We start from the raw sequence: 22,562 nt of genomic DNA on the forward strand, positions 1-22,562 counted from the left end.
GGTAGTTATACATACAAGCCACGCAAGGTAGTAGTGCTTAATGCCAAGTTTATTTAATGCCAGTTACAGACTTTTCCCTCCCTGTAGATGGACAGGGTTACAGAGGCCTCACTGATTAAGCAGCCAGCTTTCGAGAGGACAGGGTAGCGCACACAAAGCAGCTGCACACTTCTGGCGGACGAGGCTGCAGGAGTCGGGAGGGAACCAACACCTCTGGATTCAGTCACTGGACTCTCCCAGGGTGAGACGGTCAAAGAGGTATTCACCAAGGCCCTCGTCTTTGGCACGCACACGCTTGAGGTTGGTCACGTGGTCCCCAAGCTTCTTGATCAGTTTCACCTCCTCATCCAGGAAATGGGTCTCCAGGAAGTCACACAGCTTGGGAGGAGAGAGGAAGAGAAGGTTGGCCATAGAAACCTGGAGCTCACAATTCAATGGGAAATCAGCCAAACCAGCCTCTAGGGGCTCAACTGAGACTAGTAGTGCTGTCTTTTAAGGTACCACAAGAACTTGTTTTTGCTGCAACAAACACACCCTTCTGGAAATTAATGCAGGTAAGACATCTCATTATGCTTGCATATATCCCATGGCACTGGGCACAAAGAATTCAGCAGTCCAGCCATCTTTAGTCTTAAAGTTGTCTAGTCCTTAAATAAACCTGTACACAAATCTAGGAAGACTTTAGATGTTTAGTAGACCTGTTCAATCGACTGGTGTGGGGTAAGTACTTTGGCTCTCACCATTCACCAGAATTAAGCTAGTCTGCATAGTCAGTGGTGCCCAAGCTTGTAACACACACACACACACACACAAAAACAAATATACCCATTTTGAGGCACTTCCCGTTTTATGAAGTTGATTAGTGGGCACTGATAGGAAAGGCGACATGACCCCCAACCCAACCATGTTAGCTTCCTCCAGCAAGACTTACATGGGGATCTGTGTGACTGGTAGCAACCTGGTGCAAGTCCAGCAGAGCCTTGTTCAAATTCTTCTCCAGCTGAAGGGCCGCATCCATGGCAGCAGCTCCGTTGGTCCACTCATCACGTTCTGGTTTCTGAAGTTAATGGCAGAGAACACTCATGAGAGAGCCTGCCAATTGCAGCACCTTCATAGCCAGCAGCCCTTACATCCCGTTCTGCAATGTTCTACACCTTCAGCATCAACAACCCACTAGTGCCAACAGAAATGGAGCTAAATTGGGAGCAGGGAGGACAGCATGGGAGAAGCCCAATGTTAGCAGAAGTACTTTTCCCCTATAAGAATAAAGCCTAAAGCAGCCAAAATGCAACCCGATGAGAACTGGGCATGCTCGTTAGCAACATAATGTTTTAGTGGGGAAAAAGGAGGTGAAGGAATGCCCTCGAGTTTCTTTTAAGATCTTGGATATGGGCATGGTACCCTGAACAGGAGCAATCCTACTATGAAGATAAGTAAAGGTAAAGGGACCCCTGACCATTAGGTCCAGTCGTGGCCGACTTGGGAGTTGCGGCGCTCATCTTGCTTTATTGGCTGTGGGAGCCGGCATACAGCTTCTGGGTCATGTGGCCAGCATGACTAAGCCGCTTCTGGCGAACCAGAGCAGCACACGGAAACGCCGTTTACCTTTCCGCCGGAGCGGTACCTATTTATCTACTTGCACTTTGACGTGCTTTCGAACTGCTAAGTTGGCAGGAGCAGGGACTGAGCAATGGGAGCTCACCCCGTCGCAGGGATTCGAACCGCCGACCTTCTGATCGGCAAGTCCTAGGCTCTGTGGTTTAACCCACAGTGCCACCCGCGTCCCTGTCTATGAAGATACAATGCAACATTTAGTTGCACTTGTTCTTTCCATGCACAGCTGCTAACATTCTCCAGTCAGACTTGCAGAACAAAGCAGCTGCTTGCATTTCATACCACTAACCCACCCCCAATTCATCAGATGGGAACAGATGAAGCTACAATATTGATATTGATGAAGCAATAAAAAGGTGTACCTTGGAGAGCTTACTGGGAGCACCAAGTTTGCCAGGGGGCGGGCATACAACGCACACTTTAAAATGCAATTCAGAGTACAAAAGCATGCCGTAAACGTAACAGTGTGCTGTGGAAAAGCTGTTACAACACACCCAGCAAGTCAAGAGGAAGCCCAAGCTTTGAAGGGGGAAAGCAGACATTATTTCTGCCACTCCCATTCCTCATGTCCATGCCTGAGGCCTTGATCCACCCCCACAACACCCCTCCTGTCCAAGCCATCTGCATTCTCACTTTGACATCCTGCAGGACAACTCGGCCTCCACGGCGGTTTTGGAAGGTCAGGAGCTTCTCTGCTTGTTCGTGCTTCTCCTCAGAGAGGTGCCGGAAGAAGGATGAGAACTTGGATAAGGCCACATCATCCCGGGTGAAGTAAAAACCCTGAAAGGGAGAAAAAGAGGCAAGGGCTCAGACTTAAGATTTACTCAAAGAAGAACTAGAAATGAACACAAAATGTTCCCAGTTCCAATCCAATAAATATTTACTGTTTGTAGCCATAGGCCATTGAAAACACAGTAAAATGCTTATTGGCCCAGACATAAAAATGTGGGGAAATGTACACTCAAGTTTAAAAATGGAGCCAGCTTTTATTTATTACTAAATTATTACATTTATATCGCACCCTTCCTCCGAGAACTCAAGGTAGAACTCCCCATACCCGTTCTATTCTCAAAACAATCCGGTTACCCAGTGAGCTTCGTGGCCTAGGGATCTGAACCCTGGAGTCCCAGCTCCTGGTCCAACGCCAACCACTATACAGTGGTACCTCTGGTTAAGAACTTAATTCGTTCTTGAGATCTGTTCTTAACCTGAAACTGTTCTTAACCTGAGGTACCACTTTAGCTAATGGGGCCTCCCGCTGCCGCCACGCAATTTCTGTTCTCATCCTGAAGCAAAGTTCTTAACCCGAGGTACTATTTCTGGGTTAGTGGAGTCTGTAACCTGAAGCATCTGTAACCCGAGGTACCACTGTACCAAACAAACTGGTGTCGTAATGGGAGGAGAAAATCTCCTTAGCCACTTTCTGAACAACATTAATAACTTTACGCACCTCTGCCCTGTTCCTTCCCATTATCTGCCTTTTCTCCAAACTAAAAAACTCCAAATGTTGCAATGGTTCCTCACAAAGGAACTGTTAAGATTTATGTAGTGTATAGAGACCCCCTCAGAGGCAGCAACATTCCTTGGCTGGAAAACAGGGCTAGTTAACTTACCTAACAAACACAATGGCAATCTTTTAGGTTTCATCCAAATCTAGCTATAATTCCCCCAGCCCAATTTAACCCACACAAAGCGGAGTTCAAGAGACAGACTGGATGGCGCCTCCATTTCAGGCCTTTTAGGCAGACAGGTGGGGAGGTTAGGGTTGTTGTTTTTAAATCATTAACGCTATATCTTCACAACACTGTTTGTTCAGACCACTCAACTCAAGGGAACTCAGCACTGGGTAAACAGGAGGGCAGCAGACTTTGCCACAGCCCACAATGGAGGGAAGGGAGGAAGAAAGAAGCAGGCAGCAGACCCAATGGGGAGGGAACAAAATGGAGACAGAAGCTGTACACACGCTAGTCTCCTTTCTTAAAAACAGCACATTCTTCCCCTCAAATAGTTTTTTGGCCTCTGCTTCCCTCCTACAAACATTACTGGCATGTGGCCCCTGAAATATTGCTCTGGGGAGCAGTGTGGCCCTCAGTCAGAAGATTCCCCACCCCCAATCTCGAGGACAGCGGAGGGAGCTCTCTAAGATGTTGACATGAAAAAATACGTCCCACGCAATCATGGCTGCCAGGTCCACTCTACTCCTATTTTGCAAGACGCAACAGCTAGACCGGGAGATTTAGGAACAAGGAGAGCCAGGCGTCTGCCTGCTCCATCTCTTTCGAGGGCAGGCAAGATACAGACGTAGCCAGTGAGAACCCAAAAAGCCACTGCCAGCCATCAGACAAAGGCAGCTTTCTGCACTGAGGTGAAGTAGCAACACTGGGAAGGAAGCAACACTGGGGGGAGATTTTTTTGAAAAATGCCCTTTTCTATAACCCCAGAAAATGATGCACTATTTAGAAAAGACTGTGCTGTTGGAAGGCAAACGCCCATAGATCAGTCAATAGCTGGAAAGATTAAGCCATCAGATTTCCCTGACTGGAAAGGTAATTCACCTGAAACCCCTAAGTGCTGAACTGCCCTAAAGAGGGACCCTTTTATTGTTTAGAATTTTTGAGAGAAAAGCCACCCTCAGTAGGTTTAGAGCTTAAAAAAACAAGCCCCTGTACTACCCATTGTCATCCTTGCACCCTGTAAGATGCTTTGGGGCTACAATTCCCTTTTACAACTGTGCTCGCTGGGGCTGATGGGAGTTGTAGTCCAAATCTCCCGGAGGGCACCTGGCTGGCATCCAGGAGACTAAAAGATGCTGCGAGAAAGCAACACACCCTTAACCAGAAAGGAAAACCGCACCTGCTGGATTTCTACCTGCCACGTACCCGTGGAAAAGCAAAACGGGAGCAACAATCGCATACCCAATGCAAAGAGAGACCAAAAAGATTAGCAACAGATTATTAAAAGCCGCGGCGTCGCCTCCTCCCCTCCCCTCTGGACGCTCACCAGGGACAGGTAGTTGTAGCTGGCATGGAGAAACTGGTTGACCAAGCGATTCACTCCGGCTTCGCTCTGGGCGTCGTAGTTCTGGCGGACCTGGGAGCTCATGGCGCAAATCGGCGACTGGACTGGCTGGCTTAAGGATGAAGATGATGGGGCGGCGGCCGCGATCCTGCTCCGTTCAAGCACTGTTGAAGCAAGAGCGAAGGAACGAAGGCCAGGAAAAGGAGCGATCTGAGCTGGGTGCGCCCGGACAGGGGCTTTTATAGGCAGCCCGGGAGGCTCTTCCAGGGACCTCCCTCCGCGAGGAGCGCAAAGGCTCCGCCCCGTTTGCTCGCTGATAGGGAAGCAGCTGAGGCTTTCTGGCTTCAGCGAGGGGATTGAAAGAAGTCCGATTTTTAAAGGGGAGGGGGGAAAGTTCCACGGGTTCTCAACGATCTGCAGCCCTGTAAGGTGTTACCAAGGGACAAGGTGCCTTTGCGTTGCAATAAAATCTTTACATGCAAAAAAGAAAATGTAATGCCCCGAGATACAGCTATAAATGCAGTGCTTTTTTTCTTGAAACATGTTTAGGGGTACTCTCATTTTGACTCAGGAAAATCAGCATTTTATACTTCAAATCAGGGGAAATAAATACAGTAAATGGACAAAAGTATAAAGATTCACAAAATGTTTAGGGGTATGCATACACCTGCGTCCCCCCAGGAAAAAAAGCACTGTATGTTAAATATGTGTGTGAAATATGTGTGTTAAAAAATCCTTTGTGGTTTGCTGGCTCGGAAAGCAAATGCTACTGAATTTCTCTAGGTGGGCCTTTCTCCCATCTCCAGTATTAACCCTATGCATGTCTACCCAGATGTAAGGTTCAGTGGGGTTTGCTCCTAGGATATGTGTGTAGATAAAGTTTGCTACCTTAAGGAGTTTGCAGCTTTAAATTCCTTGTCTGCATTTTTACACCTGTTGTGGCCAAAATGGGATGACACAATAGGTGATCCGACTCCACCTCAAGAAGCCCAGAGGAAGGCGAGTGTTCTCAACTGCTGCAGGATCAGGCCCATGGCTTTAGGGTGATCTCTGATCCTGTATTTGTGCTGGATGCACAAGTTGTCATGAGAGGCTTCAGCTGGCACTAGCCAAGACTGCCTCCTGATAAAATCTGAACTTGCCACATTTGTTTGTGCCACTGAGAGGTCCAAATTAGACTGCTGTAAGTTGCTCTATACGGGGCTGCCTTGAAAAGCATTCAGAAACTTACAACTTGTGTGAAATGTCGCTTCCGTTTTGTTGACAGGGGCTAGATGTTTTTGTTGGAATAGAAATGGTTGCCAGTCTGTGTCAAGGCTCAGTTAAAAGGGCTGGTTTTAGCTTTTAAAGCGCTAAACAAGCCTTGACATTTTGCCTTCTTCCATATATTCCTGTGCTTGACATCTGGAATCTTGCTCCGGATCCCTCAATTATATGAGGTATTGATGGGCGAGTCCTTTTCTGCAGTGGCCCCTCACCTTGAGAGAACAGTCAGGCCCTAAAACGATGGCTTTTTTAAGGCATTTGGTCAAAGCATGGCTGTTCAATAATGTGTTTGGATGAATGTCTCCTGGCCTTTTAAAAAAAGGGGGGAGGATTGTTTAATGATGTGATTTCTGTAATTTGATTAAGTTTAAAGTCAATGCTGCTTTGTAAGCTGCCTTGAGTTCTCCTGGTGAAAAAAGCAGGCATCTATAGTTTGACTAAATGAATAAATAAGATGACTGGCCGCAAGCATCTCAATGAACCAAAGCTGAAGGTGGGGTTTTTCTCATCCTAATGCAGTACTCTCTCCCCATTACACCAGATATGAGATGGTGATAGGCTGAAACACCCCTCTTAATGGAAGAAAGTGGAGATGGGTCTCTTTTACAGTGAAGTCCTTTGCCCACATACTTGGGAGTAAGTCCAATTTAACTAAGTGGGACTGACTGCTGAGTAGATAGGATTGCATTTTTAAATATATATATATAATTCCTAAATGTTTTCCCTCCAGACAGATACACTGAGCCTTTGGGCAGAAGCACATTTCAACAGACACAGCTTTCCCCTTCCTAGAGTCCCACAGTGGGGGGGGGAGGGGGCAAGAGAAGCTGTACCTGTTGAATATCTGCTCTCTTTTTAAGGTACAAAGACAGGGAAGTGGGGGACAACAACCCTAGTTTAGAACATGACCTGCAGGGAAAGAAAAGTTTAAAAAGTAATGGGACTAGCAAGCGTGTTTGGGGATGAAGAAGGTGGCCAGGATCAGACCTCTTGGGTTCTGTAAAAAAGGCCCATCAACCTATGGATTAGAGAGAAGCTAGGACGCGGGTGGCGCTGTGGTCTAAACCACAGAGCCTGGGACTTGCTGATCAGAAGGTAAGCGGTTTGAATCCCCGCAATGGGGTGAGCTCCCATTGCTCGGTCCCAGCTCCTGCCCACCTAGCAGTTCAAAAGCACGTCAAGTGCAAGTAGATAAATAGGTACCGCTCCGGCGGGAAGGTAAACAGCATTTCCATGCGCTGCTCTGGTTCGCCAGAAGCAGCTTAGTCATTTTGTCCATATGACCCGGAAGCTGTCTGCGGACATACCTCCCTCGGCCTATAGAGCGAGATGAGCATGCAACCCCAGAGTTGTCCGCAACTGGACCTAACAGTCAGGGGTACCTTTACCTAGGACTGTAAACACACCAGACATTTAAAGCACATCCCCCCCACGAAGAATACTGGGAACTGTAGTTTGCTGAGAGTGCTGGGAATTAGAGCTCTGTGAGGGGTAAGCTACAGTTCCCAGGGTTCTTTGGGGGAAGCCAGGTGGATGTGGCCTAGGACAGCCAAGGTCTCTAGAGCTGGGGTAGGGAACCTTTGGTCCTCCAGATGTTACGGAACTTTGTGTAGTTCAACAACATCTGGAGGGCCAACTGTTCCCTGCACCTTCTCTAGAGGGATAAATTCATGGGGGTTTTAAAAAGAAGAAGAAAACACTTCCCTATCCCCATTTCTTCCCTCATGAACATGACTCAGCAGAAACACTTCCTCCAGAACACTGACACAAGGGGGGGGAGAAAACTCAGGATGATTCAGCAAAAAAAGTGTCTTTCGCTTCCTTTTCCTCCCCCCCTCCCCTTTGTTATTGTTCTCAAACTGGAGGCCTTGAGGCTGTTCTGTCTATCCACTGCTACCCCCTGAAAATAACTAGCTAGCAATGTGTGGGTTGCAGCAGCCAGGAGACAGAGATCTTCTAATTCCAGCAAAATGAGAATCCTCTTTCTCAGGCCTATTTGCCATGGAAGCTTCGTGTTGTTGTTCGTGTTCTCAAAAGATAAATTATACGGCGTAGTTTTGAGTCAATTGGGCACGCAAGGCCCATACAATTTGTAGCAAAAGATTAGGAATTTATACCAAGCATTCCTGCTGAGATGACATGATTGATAATTAGCTGTTCACACATGCCTTAAAAACAACCCACCCTAAGCACAGATACAGAGATACCCCTTCAATTTCACACTGCACCCGGTTTTGGACATTGTGATCAATTGGTGGGCTGTATTGATTGTTCTACCCTAGTAGACCCATTGTAATGAATAAATCTAAGTTAGTCACCTTAATGAACTTCAGTGAATCTACTCTGGGTAGGAGTAGCACTGGCTGCAGCACTTGGCACACCCTTGTGTTCAGCTGTTTGCTTTTTGCAATATTTATCACAGGTGTTTTTGAAGAATTCAGAATACAACACTTGATGAGGACATACATTTTATTGGATTGTTCTCTCTACAGCTTCTGTCAAACAAGGCTTTTCCGTCCATTTGAACCAACCCGGTCCTGGTTCTCTCTGCATCCCTATGACGTGTCGTCTTGGGTTCAGCTTTGTCATTCTCATGAAAACAAGTTGGAAGGGGAATCAGAAGTGGGGCAGACGTGAGGAGCTCAGCAGTACAGTGCGGATCTTGCTGTTGGCCATGACCCCATGACATGTTTAACTGCATGATGCTGGGAAATAGGGACCGAAACTGTATGAGGAAGCTGGGCATGTGATGGGATGGGTCTTAAAACTGGCCTGAAGTGGGGTAGTAAGGGTGAAGGACAAAGGCGAGGGAGGATCTCATCTGTCTGTCTTGCTTCTCTATCTGCTTCTCATAAGGAGTGCAGGATATGCAGAATTTCTGCAAAGGTCAGCTTTGTGGGGCAGCGGCACGTGATAGCAGAATGTGTTGTGATGACAAATAGCGAAAGAGGAAGCTTAGAAGCCAAAAGATCTCCGGTGAGAGAATTGTTATTTAGCTAGTTTTTGCTTCAAAATGCTAAAGATGGTCTCCCCGTTCCCAAAAGTATCACTACAGATCTGGGGTAAAGGAGTTTGCGGGTGCAAAGGCACCCATAACTACTAGAGTTAGTGACTGTTAGAAACCAATAAAGGGGTAGAGTTTAGCTGATTTGGGAAGCATTGAATGGAAGTTTCCAGGCCAGTGGAAAAATACAGGATATGCTCCCTTCCCAGACTTGGGATCAAAGTCGCTAAGAATGACCAAAAGTGCTTGAAGCAAGTCATTCACACATCAACAAAAAGGTGATGTCACATAGGAAAAATGTGTCCTTTTTTAAAGCAGAGATCTGGAGGAGCAGGGGGTGAGTGGGCAGGCAGAATGGGATGTGTGTTTTGGGCAAGGTGTTCTGCAAACAAGAAGGAAGAAGTGGGGAGAAGTCTGTGGGGGGCAGATGCCATGAGGGCTGGCTGGAGACAGGCTGGGGCAGAGGCACAGAGATGGTGCTTAGAAAGCCTCTGAGTGCCATGCTCTTTCTGCTGTGAAGGACAGTCCCTTTTTGAGACGCAAGTGCCCTAAGCTCTGCATTCCCCCCTCCTGCACCCAGGTTGTAAATATGTGTCAATAAACCATTTTTCTTAAGGACACGACAGTCTCTGCATGTATTGTTTCCCAATGGAAACATGAACCCTGGGTGAGCGCCTGGGACTCCCTGGGATTTTGCTCCCGCTTGGCAGAGATTTGGGGAGGATCGCAACCTTTGTAACATTATGGTTTGCTAGATTCAGGTTGCTCTGACGCAGTCAAAATAGTAACAAAAAAATAGTCCAGTAGCACCTTAGGAACCAACTAAGTTTGTTCTAGGTATAAGCTTTCAGAAAGCTTATACCTAAAAGAAACTTAGTTGGTCTCTAAGGTGCTACTATGGGACGTGGGTGGCGCTGTGGGTTAAACCACAGAGCCTAGGACTTGCCGCTGAAGGTCGGTGGTTCAAATCCCTGCGGTGGAGTGAGCTACTGCTGCTTGGTCCCTGCTCCTGCCCACCTAGCAGTTCAAAAGCACGTCAAAGTGCAAGTAGATAAATAGGTACCACTCCAGCGGGAAGGTAAACGGCGTTTCCGTGCGCTGCTCTGGTTCGCCAGAAGTGGCTTAGTCATGCTGGCCACATGACCCGGAAGCTGTATGCCGGCTCCCTCGGCCAATAAAGCGAGATGAGCGCCGTAACCCCAGAGTCAGCCACGACTGGACCTAATGGTCAGGGGTCCCTTTACCTTTACCTTTAAGGTGCTACTGGACTATTTTTTTTTTTATTTTTATTATGGTTTGTTGTTCATCTCCCTCTCTCTGTAGTTCCTGACAAAATACACCAAGACAGAAAGTGCAGCAAAACAATCCAAATAAGCAACCATTTGTTATGTTATAATTCAACACCGTTTGCATTTTATACATAAGAACACATTCCTGAACGCTGTCTGTCCCCGTCCCCACCAACTTGGACAATGTGAAGCTTGCTAAAGCAGGCAAAGAACAGGGGAAGTCTTACACACTTGCCTTATTTTCAGACTTTGGTGGAAATTCCCCAACAACCCTACTTGTGGTTATTTTGAGACTCCGCCAGCATTATATCTGTCTCATCTGCACTCAGCTTGGCTTCCTCTGTGCTGGAAACCAACAAAGTAAAATACTCTGTTTAAAAAGTGTATGCTGAACTATACCTGGGATCCTCTTCACCAGTCCCTTCACGGATTGGCCCTCCAGCAAAACCAGCCGCAAACCAAAAGGCTGTGTATGCACTATCTCTCTGAAGCACATTCAAAGCACATTCTTCCCCTCAAAGAATTCTGGGCACTGTAATTTACCCCTCACAGAGTTACAATTTCCAGCAACCCTGAAGAAACTACAGTGCTAAATAGTTCTGTTTTTACAAGCCTTGTTCTCAAGGTAAGACTGCAGCTTGCTGGGTCTCCCAAATTGCTCCTTTTTTTAGTGACAATAGCTTACATGTACATGTGTTTAAACTGCATCGTTTTCCCGATCAAAATTGCTCCCGCCAACCTTCAAATTTGAATTTTGATTATTCCACTTATTGAAAAAAGGGAAGCAGCAATGTATGGTTTGAAAGCCCCCCATCCTGGAAATCTAATTGACCCTCTCCTTCCCTACTGAAATCTTGCCAGGTATTGCGGCCAACTTTCAAGTGGATTTTTTGGTCCAATTTGTTTCAGGCGTTGAATTCAGTGGCAAATATGCTTCATGGCACTTCCTTCCCCTATGATCTCCCCCAGCGTCAGATTTTAGATTGTAAGCCCCTTGAGCCAGAGACCTGCTCTCTTGTACACGACAAAGCTCCATGTGCATTGACAATGCTATTCAACAATCAATAAGAGTAATAATAATAATTATATCATTTGTACCCCACCCATCTGAATGGGTTGCCCCAGCCACTCTGGGCAGCTTCCAGCAAATATAAAAGCATAACAAAACATCAGACATAAAAAACTTCCCTATACAGGGCTGTCTTCAGATGTCTTCTAAAAGTCATATAGTTGTTTATCTGTTTGACATCTGACAGGTGCTCCACAGGGCGGGTGCCACTACCGAGAAGGCCCTATGCCTGATTCCCTGTGCTTCACATCTCGCAGTGAGGGAACTGCCAGAAGGCCCTCAGAGCTAGATAACATGGCAGGCATCTCCCAAGCACAGCACCTCTCCAGGCCTATATTGGGTCACCTGCCCTTGAATCCAGCTCAGGCAGGTGTATATTTCATGGGCCCTGGAAGGGTGCCCATGTCATGAATTTTACAGGGGGATGGAAATCCATATTAACTGACTGTTGATAAGGGCATCTGCAGCGTTATGGGTTTATGGGTGCCAGACCTCTATGCCCTATATTCCTAGAAAGTGTTTTAAAATATAAATCAGGTTAGCTTCCTTATGAGGCAATTGCCTGGGTGAAGGGCCATTAAGAAAACAACATAAAGGTGATGGGCCTTTAAGAGAGCAAAAGAGAGGGGGCTCTGTGCCAGATGGCAGATGGGTAGGGCCCCTCTTCCATCTCGCAAAGACAGAGAAGGATAAGAGCCAGTTGCGAATTTTGCTGTTACGTGAGCGAAGAAACAGGAAAAAAGCAGCAAGCAAAGGGTTAGAGAGCAATGCTTGATTTCTGCTGGAATATCGCCGTAGGCTCAGGTTGTATATATGTGTAAATAAACCAAATATCATAAAGACATCACAGGCTCTGTTGTGTCTCATTGTCCAAAAACAAACCCAAACCCTGGGATGTCGCAGCACTCAAGAGATTGGGGTGGGGCACAACAACTCAAGCATTTACTTTGTGTTTGTTCATGGAGTTCAGCAAGTCTGCGTATCAATAACAGGAAGGAAAGTTCAGGGGAAACTGGCCGAGCTCTCCTTCTTTTATTGATCGAAGTTCTTTGAGAAAACAAAATAAAAAGGGAGACTTTAGATTCACACACACCTTTACAGGCTGCGATGGAAGGATAACAAAGGAAGGAGGTGGGGAGACTGGCAGTTGTCCAAAGTGACAACAGAACGTTGTTTCTGAGCTGAAGGAGGCCACGAATACAATGCACACTGCTCAAGGACTAATTCTCTAAGGGCTTTTTCTCACACTTGAGTTGTGTCTTGTGGTTGCAGGATTAAAGGCAAGGCCAGGTAGATAAGAGCAGGTCTGGTTCTTGCCCCAATGCAGCATTATCTTCCCCAATAGGAGTGAATGGCAGCAATTAATTTATAAGGAGTCTTCTTGGAATGGGCACAGTTCCCTGTATCGGATCAGCCACCCATCACTCCTGCAGGTACTTGACAAGTTTGTCTTCCCTAGCAACCACCCAGGGTCTCCTGAAGAGAGGCCTCTCACATCACTGGCTACCTGATCCTGGAGATGCCAAGGACAGTACTGGGGACCTTCTGCACTCAAAGCATGTTCTTTGCCACTAAGCCATGGCCCTCTCCCAAGCACTGCCTTTTAAGACTTGGAGGAGGAGGCAGAAGTAGCGGTGAAGACAAACCCGTCCCTAGGCCCCTTACAATGGCTGGTCTGATGGGGACTGTTGGCCCATAAACTTTTTTTCTAGCTGGGCTCCCTCCCGTTATTTGAGTCACTGAGGAAGGGAGAGAAAGAGGATGATTTAGGCAGTGGACTCCAGGAAGATGTCAGCATCCCACAGCCTCCCTTTTGGCTATTTAAAAGAGATGCCACATTTTCTGCTGAGTGTTGGCAAATCCAGTTTTAAAACACATGCCTGATGCCCCTACATACAAGTTTGCCCCTTACATCTGTGTCAGTGTGTGGAGGAATCAGTGTGTCAGTGGTATTTTGATTCTGATGGAAGCCAGTTATTTAACACACACACCGGAGGGGGGAAGTTTCAATTTACACAACTGTCCAAGGAAAGCCAACGTTGCTTTCAAGTTATGAGCTGCAGGAGGCTTCAGACGTAGGGTAAGAGGCTCTGCGGTTAGCAATAGCAGAGCCCTTATCTCTCAAGCACAGCTGTGGGTGGAGTGATTTGGGTATATGTTTGTTATTTTTAAGAACAGCATAGTTTGCCTCTGTTCCTCCATACAAGCAAGAAAGTCAAGCTCCACTTCAAAGGTATTCGCAGTTGCTTGAATTTGCAGTCTTGGGCAATAATGAGGATGTAAGATAAGTACAGTTTGCCTCTTGTAAACAAAACCTAAGTATAGGTTGTTCTGCTTGCAATATTCCAGAAAGGCACTTGGAGAAACTCAGAAATAAGATCCTGCACAGGTAAGGTTGATGCCTAACCAACTAATTCAGCAGTATAACATTTTTATAAATGATTTCACTGATTCGTCTGTGCTTGGCCTATGGTCCTTTTCATAGAATCATAGAGTTGGAAGAGACCACAAGGGCCATCGAGTCCAACCCCCTGCCAAGCAGGAACCACCATCAGAGCACTCCTGACATATGGTTGTCAAGCCTCTGCTTAAAGACCTCCAAAGAAGGAGACTCCACCACACTCCTTGGCAGCAAATTCCACTGTCGAACAGCTCTTACTGTCAGGAAGTTCTTCCTAATGTTTAGGTGGAATCTTCTTTCTTGTAGTTTGGATCCATTGCTCCGTGTCCACTTCTCTGGAGCAGCAGAAAACAACCTTTCTCCCTCCTCTATGTGACATCCTTTTATATATTTGAACATGGCTATCATATCACCCCTTAACCTCCTCTTCTCCAGGCTAAACATGCCCAGCTCCCTTAGCCGTTCCTCATAAGGCATCGTTTCCAGGCCCTTGACCATTTTGGTTGCCCTCCTCTGCACACGTTCCAGTTTGTCAGTGTCCCTTCTTGACTGTGGTGCCCAGAACTGGACACAGTACTCCAGGTGAGGTCTGACCAGAGCAGAATACAGTGGCACTATTACTTCCCTTGATCTTTTATATCATTATTATTGTTATTTGAATCCTCTTTAAACTTATTTGGGAGTCACTTCTCACGCTTACTTCTGAGGAGACCTATACACCATAGGGATGGGGGAACCTGTAGCCCTGCACATGTTGCTGGACTACAACTCCCATTGCCCTTGACCATTGGCCCCCATGGCTGGGGATGACATGGGAGATGGGAGTCCATGACATGGGAGATGGGAGATTTGGAAGGCAGCAGTTTTCTCCACCATTGCTGGTACAAGATAGAAGTGCCCTGCTGTGGAAGGGGAGAGGAGCTTCCCCTCCCGTTTCAGAGCAATGTGGAATTTAATTTAAGGTAGCCATGTTGCAAATGGAAACAGGGCAGGTTTTAAATCTAGGCAAATTAATTAGGAACAAAGGTTTCCAGCATTTCAGGGGGTTGAACTAGAGCAGGGCTTCCAAACTTGGGTCTCCAGCTGCTTTTGGACTACAGTTCCCATCATCCCTGACCACTGGGTCCTGCTAGCTAGGAACGATGGGAGTTGTAGTCCAAAAACAGCTGGAGACCCAAGTTTGGGAGATCCTGGACGAGATGGCCCTCATGGTCCCTTCCAACTCTATGAGTTTTGGCCCTGGCTCCATCCGCCATCAGCATGCGGCCCCTGACAAATTATGCCCAAGGGCAAACGGCCCTTGAAAGGGGGAAAAAAAAGTTGGCTGCCTAAGACAAGAGTGCCTAAGACAAGAGTGTTTGCCTTTCAGCAGTGACGATACCCCTTGTTTGGACATTGCAAACCTTCCCTCTTAAAACCCCAGAAAAACCACAGGCGAGTTTAAACGGGTGAACCCTTGTTTATTGGAAGCATGCCAACTGAGTTGTGGCAGGTACAGCCCCCCTTGAGTGGGGCCTGGCCAGAGTGACGGAGGTGGGTCTTGCTTCTGTGGGTTCCCGGAAGGGGTATTGCGCTCTTGGGGACGAGGGAGGGAGAGGGAATCAGCTGCTGCTCTCTCCCAGGGTGTGCTTGTCAAAGAGGTATTCGCCAAGACCTCCCTGGGAGGCCCCCAGCCGCCGGAGGTTGGTGACGTGGTCGCCCAGGACTTTGATAGCTTTCACTTGCTCGTCAAGGTAGTGAGTTTCCAGGAAGTCACAGAACTGTAGAGATAGAGGGAGAAGAAGACAGGGTGAAATGCTTGGTTAGGCAGGTCTACCATCACAGATTTGAGACAACACCCAGAGCACTTCCAATGAGCTCTCCCCCCAACTGTTTACTTCTGAAGCTGTCTCTTCTACTGTAGGGTTCACCTTGGATAAGTGGCAATCTGACGTTCAAGTGCTGCTGTTTTATTTTTCTAAAAGGTATGGCAGTTTTATTTATTAATAACAGGGAAGGGGGCCCATAGTCCTCCGGGTATTACAGGACTCCCACCCTTCCTGATCATTGGGCCATGCTGACTGGGGTTTACGGGGCTGGGGAATCAAATGACTTTCGGAGAGCCATCCTTGCTTAAACGCATTGCAAAGTATTTTTTTCTCTCTTTCACTGCATTCTGCCTCCTGCCCCACATGATGTGAATAGCAGCTTTTCCGTAGATTTATGGGTGCTGCAGCTGCTACAACTATTTCTGCCCAGGAGGGTAGCAGGAAGACCTATTAGGATCTTGGCGTGACATCTCAGGGCTCACAGAATCAGAGGCAGGAGGCAGAGATGGCTGGACCACTGATAAAACAGTGAAGCAACATTGTGCAAATCCAGTAACAGCTCAAGACAGGACTCCTAAGCCTATCAGCACCCCATGGATACTCACATGTGGGTCTCCCTGGCTGCTTGCCAGTTGGTGTAGATCCAGGAGGGCCTTGTTCACGTTCTTCTCCAGCTGAAGGGCTGCCTCCATGGCATCAAGAGTTGTACCCCAAGCATCCTTTTCTGGCTTCTGTAGAGACAGAAAACAAATATAAAATTATAGAGTTCCATAACAAACTGGCTTTTGAAGACTGGCTGCTGCTATTTCTGGGACAGTGGCTTCCCCAGGGCCAGGATTCGAACCCAGGGTCAACATGCTATTTTTGCCCAGCTCACATGGAAGGGTTTGAGGTCCTAACAGGCAGAACCACCACCTGGGAAGTCCTGCAGTCGTTGCTCTCAGCATCTCTGGCTAGAAACAGGGCACCCCACCAGATTTGTACCTTGATGTCCTGCAGGAGGACCCGACCACCGCGCTGGCTCTGGAACTTCAGCAGCTTCTCAGCATGCTCCCGCTCCTCGTGGGACTGCGAGCGGAAAAAGGCAGCCACATGTCGCAGGGCAACGTCATCCCGGTCGAAGTAGGAAGACTGGAGAAAGGGAACAGGAGGGTTACGTTGGGGAGATCCCAGCCAGACTGCGGACAAGCGAGCAGATGAAAAAGACCTTCAGATCTGGGGAAGTGTTGTGGGCAGGGAAGGAGGAGGCCTGGTCTGTTAAGAGAACCAATTATCCCCACAATGCCTCAGAAGCTTGCAAGTTCTGTAAAAGAACAACCACCCTATGGGAAGCAGGGGGAAACGCTCAAGTTCTTCTGCATAAGTTGTCTTCTGTATACCCAAGCTGGACTCAACCAGAAGAAGGGCATTTAGGGTTGATGGTTCCATGCTACGTAACACTCTTCTAGCCGAGATTCAGCAAGCACCCTCACTTTTGACTTTCTTACAGACTTCTTTATGCCAGCAGGTTTCTGCAGTTGTTTAAAATTTCCACGAGTAGCCAGTCTTTTATTAATGATTCTTTTGTACTGCTTTTAATTGTTATTTTACGTTTTTATATTGCTGTGCACCACCTTGAAGATTTACGAGAGGGCGGTATACAAATACTTTTTCTTTGTAAAAAGAGAAAACAAAACTCTTGAGTCAATGAAAGTCCACGCCACTACAAAATGTCTCCCATTTAGCCACGTGCCGAGACTACAGAGAAGACACTTGTCTGCAGTTTGCTACCAGGCACAAGCAGAGCAGGAGGACAGGGGGCCCCTCCAGACATCCCTTTCCGTTGTGCTTTCATGATGATTTCACAGTTCTGCAGAAGGCGCCTCTGACACATGAGAAAACAGGAGGTGCTGTGCAAGTTTGTGTTTGTGTTGTTGTTTTTTAACCTCTCTCTCTCTCTCTCTCTCACACACACACACACAGTTTAATTGAATCAGCCCATAAATTTATTTGCAAAAAATGTTTTCTCCTGTTGCAGAAAGAGAGATGGGGATAACTGGTGAATGTCCTGAGGCTACAAAAAGAAAGGAAGAAAGGAAGGAAGGAAGGAAGGAAGGAAGGAAGGAAGGAAGGATATTGCCATCAAAGAGATGCTACATATGACAAACTTGAATTGGCAAAAAGGCTGTAAACAGTCACACACAAAAAACTACCACCCTAATAATATTTTTTTAAAAAGAAGATTAATGGGCAGGGATCCACAAATCCTGCATGCCTACTATTGCAGAGAAATGGGTGAGTGTGGGAGAGGGATATGGAAAAATGTGAACAAGAACACACAAGTTTTGAATGGAGAATCTGTACTTCTTCCAAGTTTGGAAGGTATCCAGGGGATAAACACTATTTTGAAGGGGGAGAAGGAGGAGGAGAGACTCACTGAATGGAGCCCATTGGTGTTAGGGAAGGAGAGGCAAACCTCAAGTGTGGACTAACCTCAAACTGTATGCAGATTGTAAAGCAATTGAACTGACCAACTCGCAAAGCAACAGGACACAGGGAGAAAAAACCCAACCCACATATAATGGGGGAAGGAAATGTATAAAGAGCCATGGGGCAAGTAGGGGGACACTGAGCAGAGTGACCTGGGTGCAAGAGGCTCCCCTCTTAAAAATAAAGTATATGGGGGATGGAACCTGCAGGAGCCCGAGGGGGCAGAGTTCTGGTGAAAGTTAGGCAAGGCGCCCTTGAAATACTGCTAGTATCACTCTCTCTCGCACAGTCCATTTCCTACAGAGACATCAAGGTGTGGGCATCAGAAGTTACAGAAAGGAACAGTTGTTAACAGAGGCCAAAGCAAAAAAAGAACAACACACACACACACACACACACCTTTCCATCTTCCTATACTGGAAGTGGGTCAAGTAGAGATTATGGGTTGGGGGACAAGAAGATGCTATTAGGTATGGGAAGAAGAGAGAATAACTGTCATGGGATGTTCTTTTTAATCACCCCACCCTAGAAGCTTATCTCTGCCTCCCACTTGTTGATCCACCCAAGATGGGGCAACTGGAAGGGCGGGGGGTGGGGGTGGGATGGAGAATGCAAGAATGGTGTTTTATGCCAAAGAGAGAGGCAAGGCTGTGTAGGCAGGCTGATCAGCAACTATGGGATGCCAAGCACCACCACCACGACCCCTAGGCCTAAGAGAGAGAGAGAGAGAGAGAGAGAGAGAGAGAGAGAGAGAGAGGCGAGAGGGAGGGAGAGAATGAGTAAGTATTTTTGGAGAGTAGCAAGAGGACAATGACCAAGACTAGGGGAAGCACTAAAAAGGAAGTGAAAGAGTGTTCGTTTGAAAACAAAGGGAAGGAAGCAAGCAGAGGCAGCCAGAACTCTCAAGACAAAGTCCCTCTCGTTGTTCTTGCTGCTGCTTTCCCCCTTGCAAGGAAACAAAAGTGATGAAAATGGAGATTCCTAATAAGGGAGAAGAGAGTATGGTGTTCCTGGGCTCTTCTCCGGCCCCGTTCAAATCCGCTACCTAGCCATGAAGCTCTCTGGGCGACTTCAGGCCCTGAGCCCCCACCTCTTAGGGTTGTTGTGAGCCTCCAACGGGAAGGTGGGTGGGTGGAAGACCATGCCTGCTGCTACCTTGAACTCTTTAGAACAAACGTGGGATTGAAAGAACGCGGGGCAAGTGGAATTGGTGTCCTCCGGGGTTCTCTAGCCACGCTCCCATTTCCCCAGGGAACAGGGCCAATAGATCATAGAATTGTGGAGCTGGAAGGGGCACCCAGAGTCATCTAGTCCAACCCCCTGCCATGCAGGAATGAGGCTGTGACCCGGGGGCTCTGCACCCCAATGTACCACCAGCCCCACCACGTCGCCGACACACCCTGATCCCTTGCTCACCATGGACAGATAGACGTAGCTGGCGTACAGCTCCATGTTGACCATGCGGTTGACGGCGGCTTCGCAGTCGCGGTGGTAGTTCTGGCGGACCTGGGACTCCATGGCGGCGGGTCGGCTGCGAGGCGTCGGCGGGGGTCTCGCTTCGCTGGCTGGGCAGCTGCTGGCAGCTGGTCTCTCCGCGGGTCAACTCAAGCAAAGATAGCAGAAGAAGCAAAAGGGAATCTCCTCTTTTTTTTTTTGGCTGTTTTGTTTGCTGAAGAGGGAAAAGAGAGGGAAAAAAGAAAAAGAGGCTGGTGGTGGAACCGGTTCCGTTCAAACACTGTTGAAGCAAGAACCGAGCTCTGCGGGGACAAAGGGATCGCGGGCGCTTTTATAAGGCCGCCGGGCAGCGAGAGGGACGTGCGCAGCCACCAATGACCGGCTCTTCAGCACACGCCGAGGCCGAGTATTTGCGAAAGGCGGAGTCTGGGCAAAGGGGAACCCAGGCGTCCGAGCGCGCGGCCCTCCCTCCCCGCCCGGCGCACGTGACGGGCTCGGCTTCTCCTCCGCCCCAGCCGCCAAGCGCGCGCTATCTTTGCGCACACCCCGCGTGGAAAAAGACCGCGTCATGTTGTAATTGCTTTGCGCCCGCTACAGATTCCCTGCTTCAGGATGAAAACAAAGAATTCAACAGGAAAAGCTTTTCCCAGTGGAGTAATGCACATTCTCCTCTAAAAGGGGGGCGGGGTGGGGTGGAATACCACTGAGGGCAGAATTTAAAATTACCTAGCTGAACGAACCACCGCCAAGGGAAATCCCCGTTTCCAACCCAATTCTTGTCCCACCATGTAGCCCCGGAAGACTCAGCAGTCCTGGCTTTCACTGCTCATAATATACTCATCTTTCATGGAGAAGAAACAGGCCGCATACACACCACACGTTGAAAGCACTTGGGATGTCCCACAGAATGCTGGTGATAAAAGAATTAGCGACCCCAGGTGTTTATTTTTTATTTTAACCATGTTTCAATTTTAATTGCATTTAACTTTCAGATAGAATGTTTTAGGCTTGGGTTTTGTGTGTTCTGTATTTGTGACAATGTCCCTCCTTACAGCTGTATTCCATCTCTCCTTATCCAACCCGATAGTGGTACAAATGGCAGAATGTTTTGCTAAGTCTATCATGAGTTAGCAACAAGAGTGTTGATTAGCTATCCTTGAAGCTATTTGAGATCCAGGAAGAGAAGTGGATGAGGATTTTAATGGTGCTCTTCTCTCCCCACGGAAGGCTTGGCTACCAGGGTACAAAACGTGTGACATCCGAGACCTAGAATGGTCAAATGGCCTGGGCACATTGGGCCGCATTGTGGGGGTGACGATCCCGGTATGGCTTAGCCATGCATGTTTTACTGCTCATGACCTGTAACCTTTCCTGACGTATGTTTAAGTATGTTTTATGACTCTTTCGTGTGCTGGGTTTGAACCACTATACAGTGGTACCTCGCAAAACGAATGCCTTGGAAGACGAAAAACTTGCAAGACGAAAGAGTTTTTCGTTTTCTGAGTTGCTTCGCAAGACGGATTTCCCTATGGGCTTGCTTTGCAAGACGAAACGTCTTGCGCCTTTTTTTTTAAACCGCCAATGCATTCCTATGGGAAACCGTCAATACACAGTGGTGCTTCGCAAGACGAAAAAACTCGCAGAACGAATTAATTTCGTCTTGTGAGGCACCACTGTATAAGCTTTTATTTTGATGTGCCTTGGGGCAGACTTTCTTAACAGGCACATTGAGCGAGCTCTGTTCTATTGCAATAGCTGCAATAAATGCTGGGTGCTGGACTCGAGAATTAGTTTCCTTCGTTCTGTGATTTATTCAAAAGGCAGTTGTTCCTCACCTGGGTAACAAACAAGGTGGTGTTACTACACTGGGAGTTAGTTTGTTAAGGGTGCTGGGAATTATAGCTCCGAGTGAACCACAGTTCCCATAATTACTGTGGGTGTGCTTTGCATGTATGGTGTGCACATGCTATCTTTTCTTTCCCTGCCTTCCCTTTTTGGTAAATTCCCCACCCTTAACTTCAGGGCCTGAGGAGGCTGCAAAGGAGGGAGAACTGGGCTGGATGTAACTTCTCCCTCACTGCATCCCTACAATGGGAAAAGCTCCCCTTGCAGAATTTCACCCTTCATTGCAATTATTGGAAAATACCAAGGGCCTGGCTGCACCCTGAGTCTGAGGGTAGGAAATCTAAATGCCTGACCTTAGTCCATCTTAGGCAAAGAGGCTCAGATATGTCTATTAAATGTTTCTATATAACTGTCCTGGGCAAGTATCTGTGCTATTACAACTTCTTTAAAACCCATAATTTTTTTATTACTTCAGGGTGTATTCGTCAACCTTCTTGTTAACGGTTCATAGTTTCATAACACTTGTGAGAGTTCACACTTGGCAGGCTGCTAAATTTGTAAACAGTTGAGTGAAAAAGGCAACTGTTTAGGCTTGCACAGGATCACAGCTAACAGCATTAAAAGGCATACAGCGGAACCTTGGTTCTCAAACTTAATCCATTCTCCCGAAACCATTCGAAAACCAAGGTGCAGCTTCTGATTGGCTCCAGGAGCTTCCTGCACTCAAGCGGAAGCCGTGTTAGACGTTTGGCTTCCGAAAAACGTTTGCAAACCAGAACACTTACCGGTACTTCCGGGTTTGCAGTGTTCAGGAGCTGATTTGTTCGACAACTAAGCCGTTTGAGAACCAAGGTACCACTGTATAAACAATTCATGTGAATGAACTATGTTGTAGTATCCCAGGATGTCTTGGGATTAGACACATAAAGGTGTCTGCAGCTCTGTGGCAGAACACCTGCTTTGCATGCAGAAAGTCCCATGTTCAGTCCCCGGCTCTTCCAGGAGGGCTGGGAGATACTCTGACCTTGGTGTGACCTTGGGATCCCTTCCAACTCTATGGTGCTACGACTCCCTGCCTAAAATCCTGGAAATCCTCTGCCAGTCGGCATAGGGCATTGCTGACCTAGATGGACCAGTGTTCTGACTCTGTGTATAGCAGCCTCCTCCTAGATGTTCAGTCCTGGTTGGCCCTGGTGAAGCCTAGAGTTTTAGGTTCAAATTGTCTCTCCTCCCACAGAACCCAGGAGTTCTGTCTTTTTAACTCTTGCCCTCTCTGACTTGATTTCCACCCACAGAATTCAGAAGCCAGCATCCTAACCCTCTC

At 47.5% G+C, this 22,562-nt stretch overlaps 1 protein-coding gene across 1 annotated transcript; it reads right to left on the reverse strand.

Annotated features, from left to right (window-relative positions):
- Nucleotides 1-31: 31 nt before the first annotated feature.
- Nucleotides 32-19,764, reverse strand: LOC310662212 (uncharacterized protein). Its single transcript, XM_083408986.1, has 8 exons — nucleotides 19,355-19,764; nucleotides 16,454-16,600; nucleotides 16,075-16,200; nucleotides 15,271-15,421; nucleotides 4,615-5,054; nucleotides 2,248-2,394; nucleotides 932-1,057; nucleotides 32-378 (listed from the first exon to the last, which is right to left on the reverse strand). Exons 1-8 carry the CDS (start codon nucleotides 19,454-19,456, stop codon nucleotides 220-222), a joined length of 1,398 nt encoding a protein of 465 aa, XP_083265112.1. The 5' UTR covers nucleotides 19,457-19,764; the 3' UTR covers nucleotides 32-219.
- Nucleotides 19,765-22,562: the final 2,798 nt, after the last annotated feature.

Source organism: Podarcis tiliguerta, assembly GCF_965153285.1.
Source record: "Podarcis tiliguerta genome assembly, chromosome: 13".
In the NCBI taxonomy this organism is placed as follows: Eukaryota; Metazoa; Chordata; class Lepidosauria; order Squamata; family Lacertidae; genus Podarcis; species Podarcis tiliguerta.

Bases quoted from the DNA above. Each gene is read 5' to 3' on its own strand.
- LOC310662212 (XM_083408986.1), bottom strand. From the start codon at position 19,456: ATGGAGTCCCAGGTCCGCCAGAACTACCACCGCGACTGCGAAGCCGCC. The intron at 5,055-15,270 runs GCAGCTGATTCC...AACACCTTACAG, and splicing joins GCACACCCTGGGAGAGAGCA to GGCTGCAGATCGTTGAGAAC. The intron at 2,395-4,614 runs GTGAGCGTCCAG...TCTCCCTTTCAG, and splicing joins GCTACAACTACCTGTCCCTG to GGTTTTTACTTCACCCGGGA.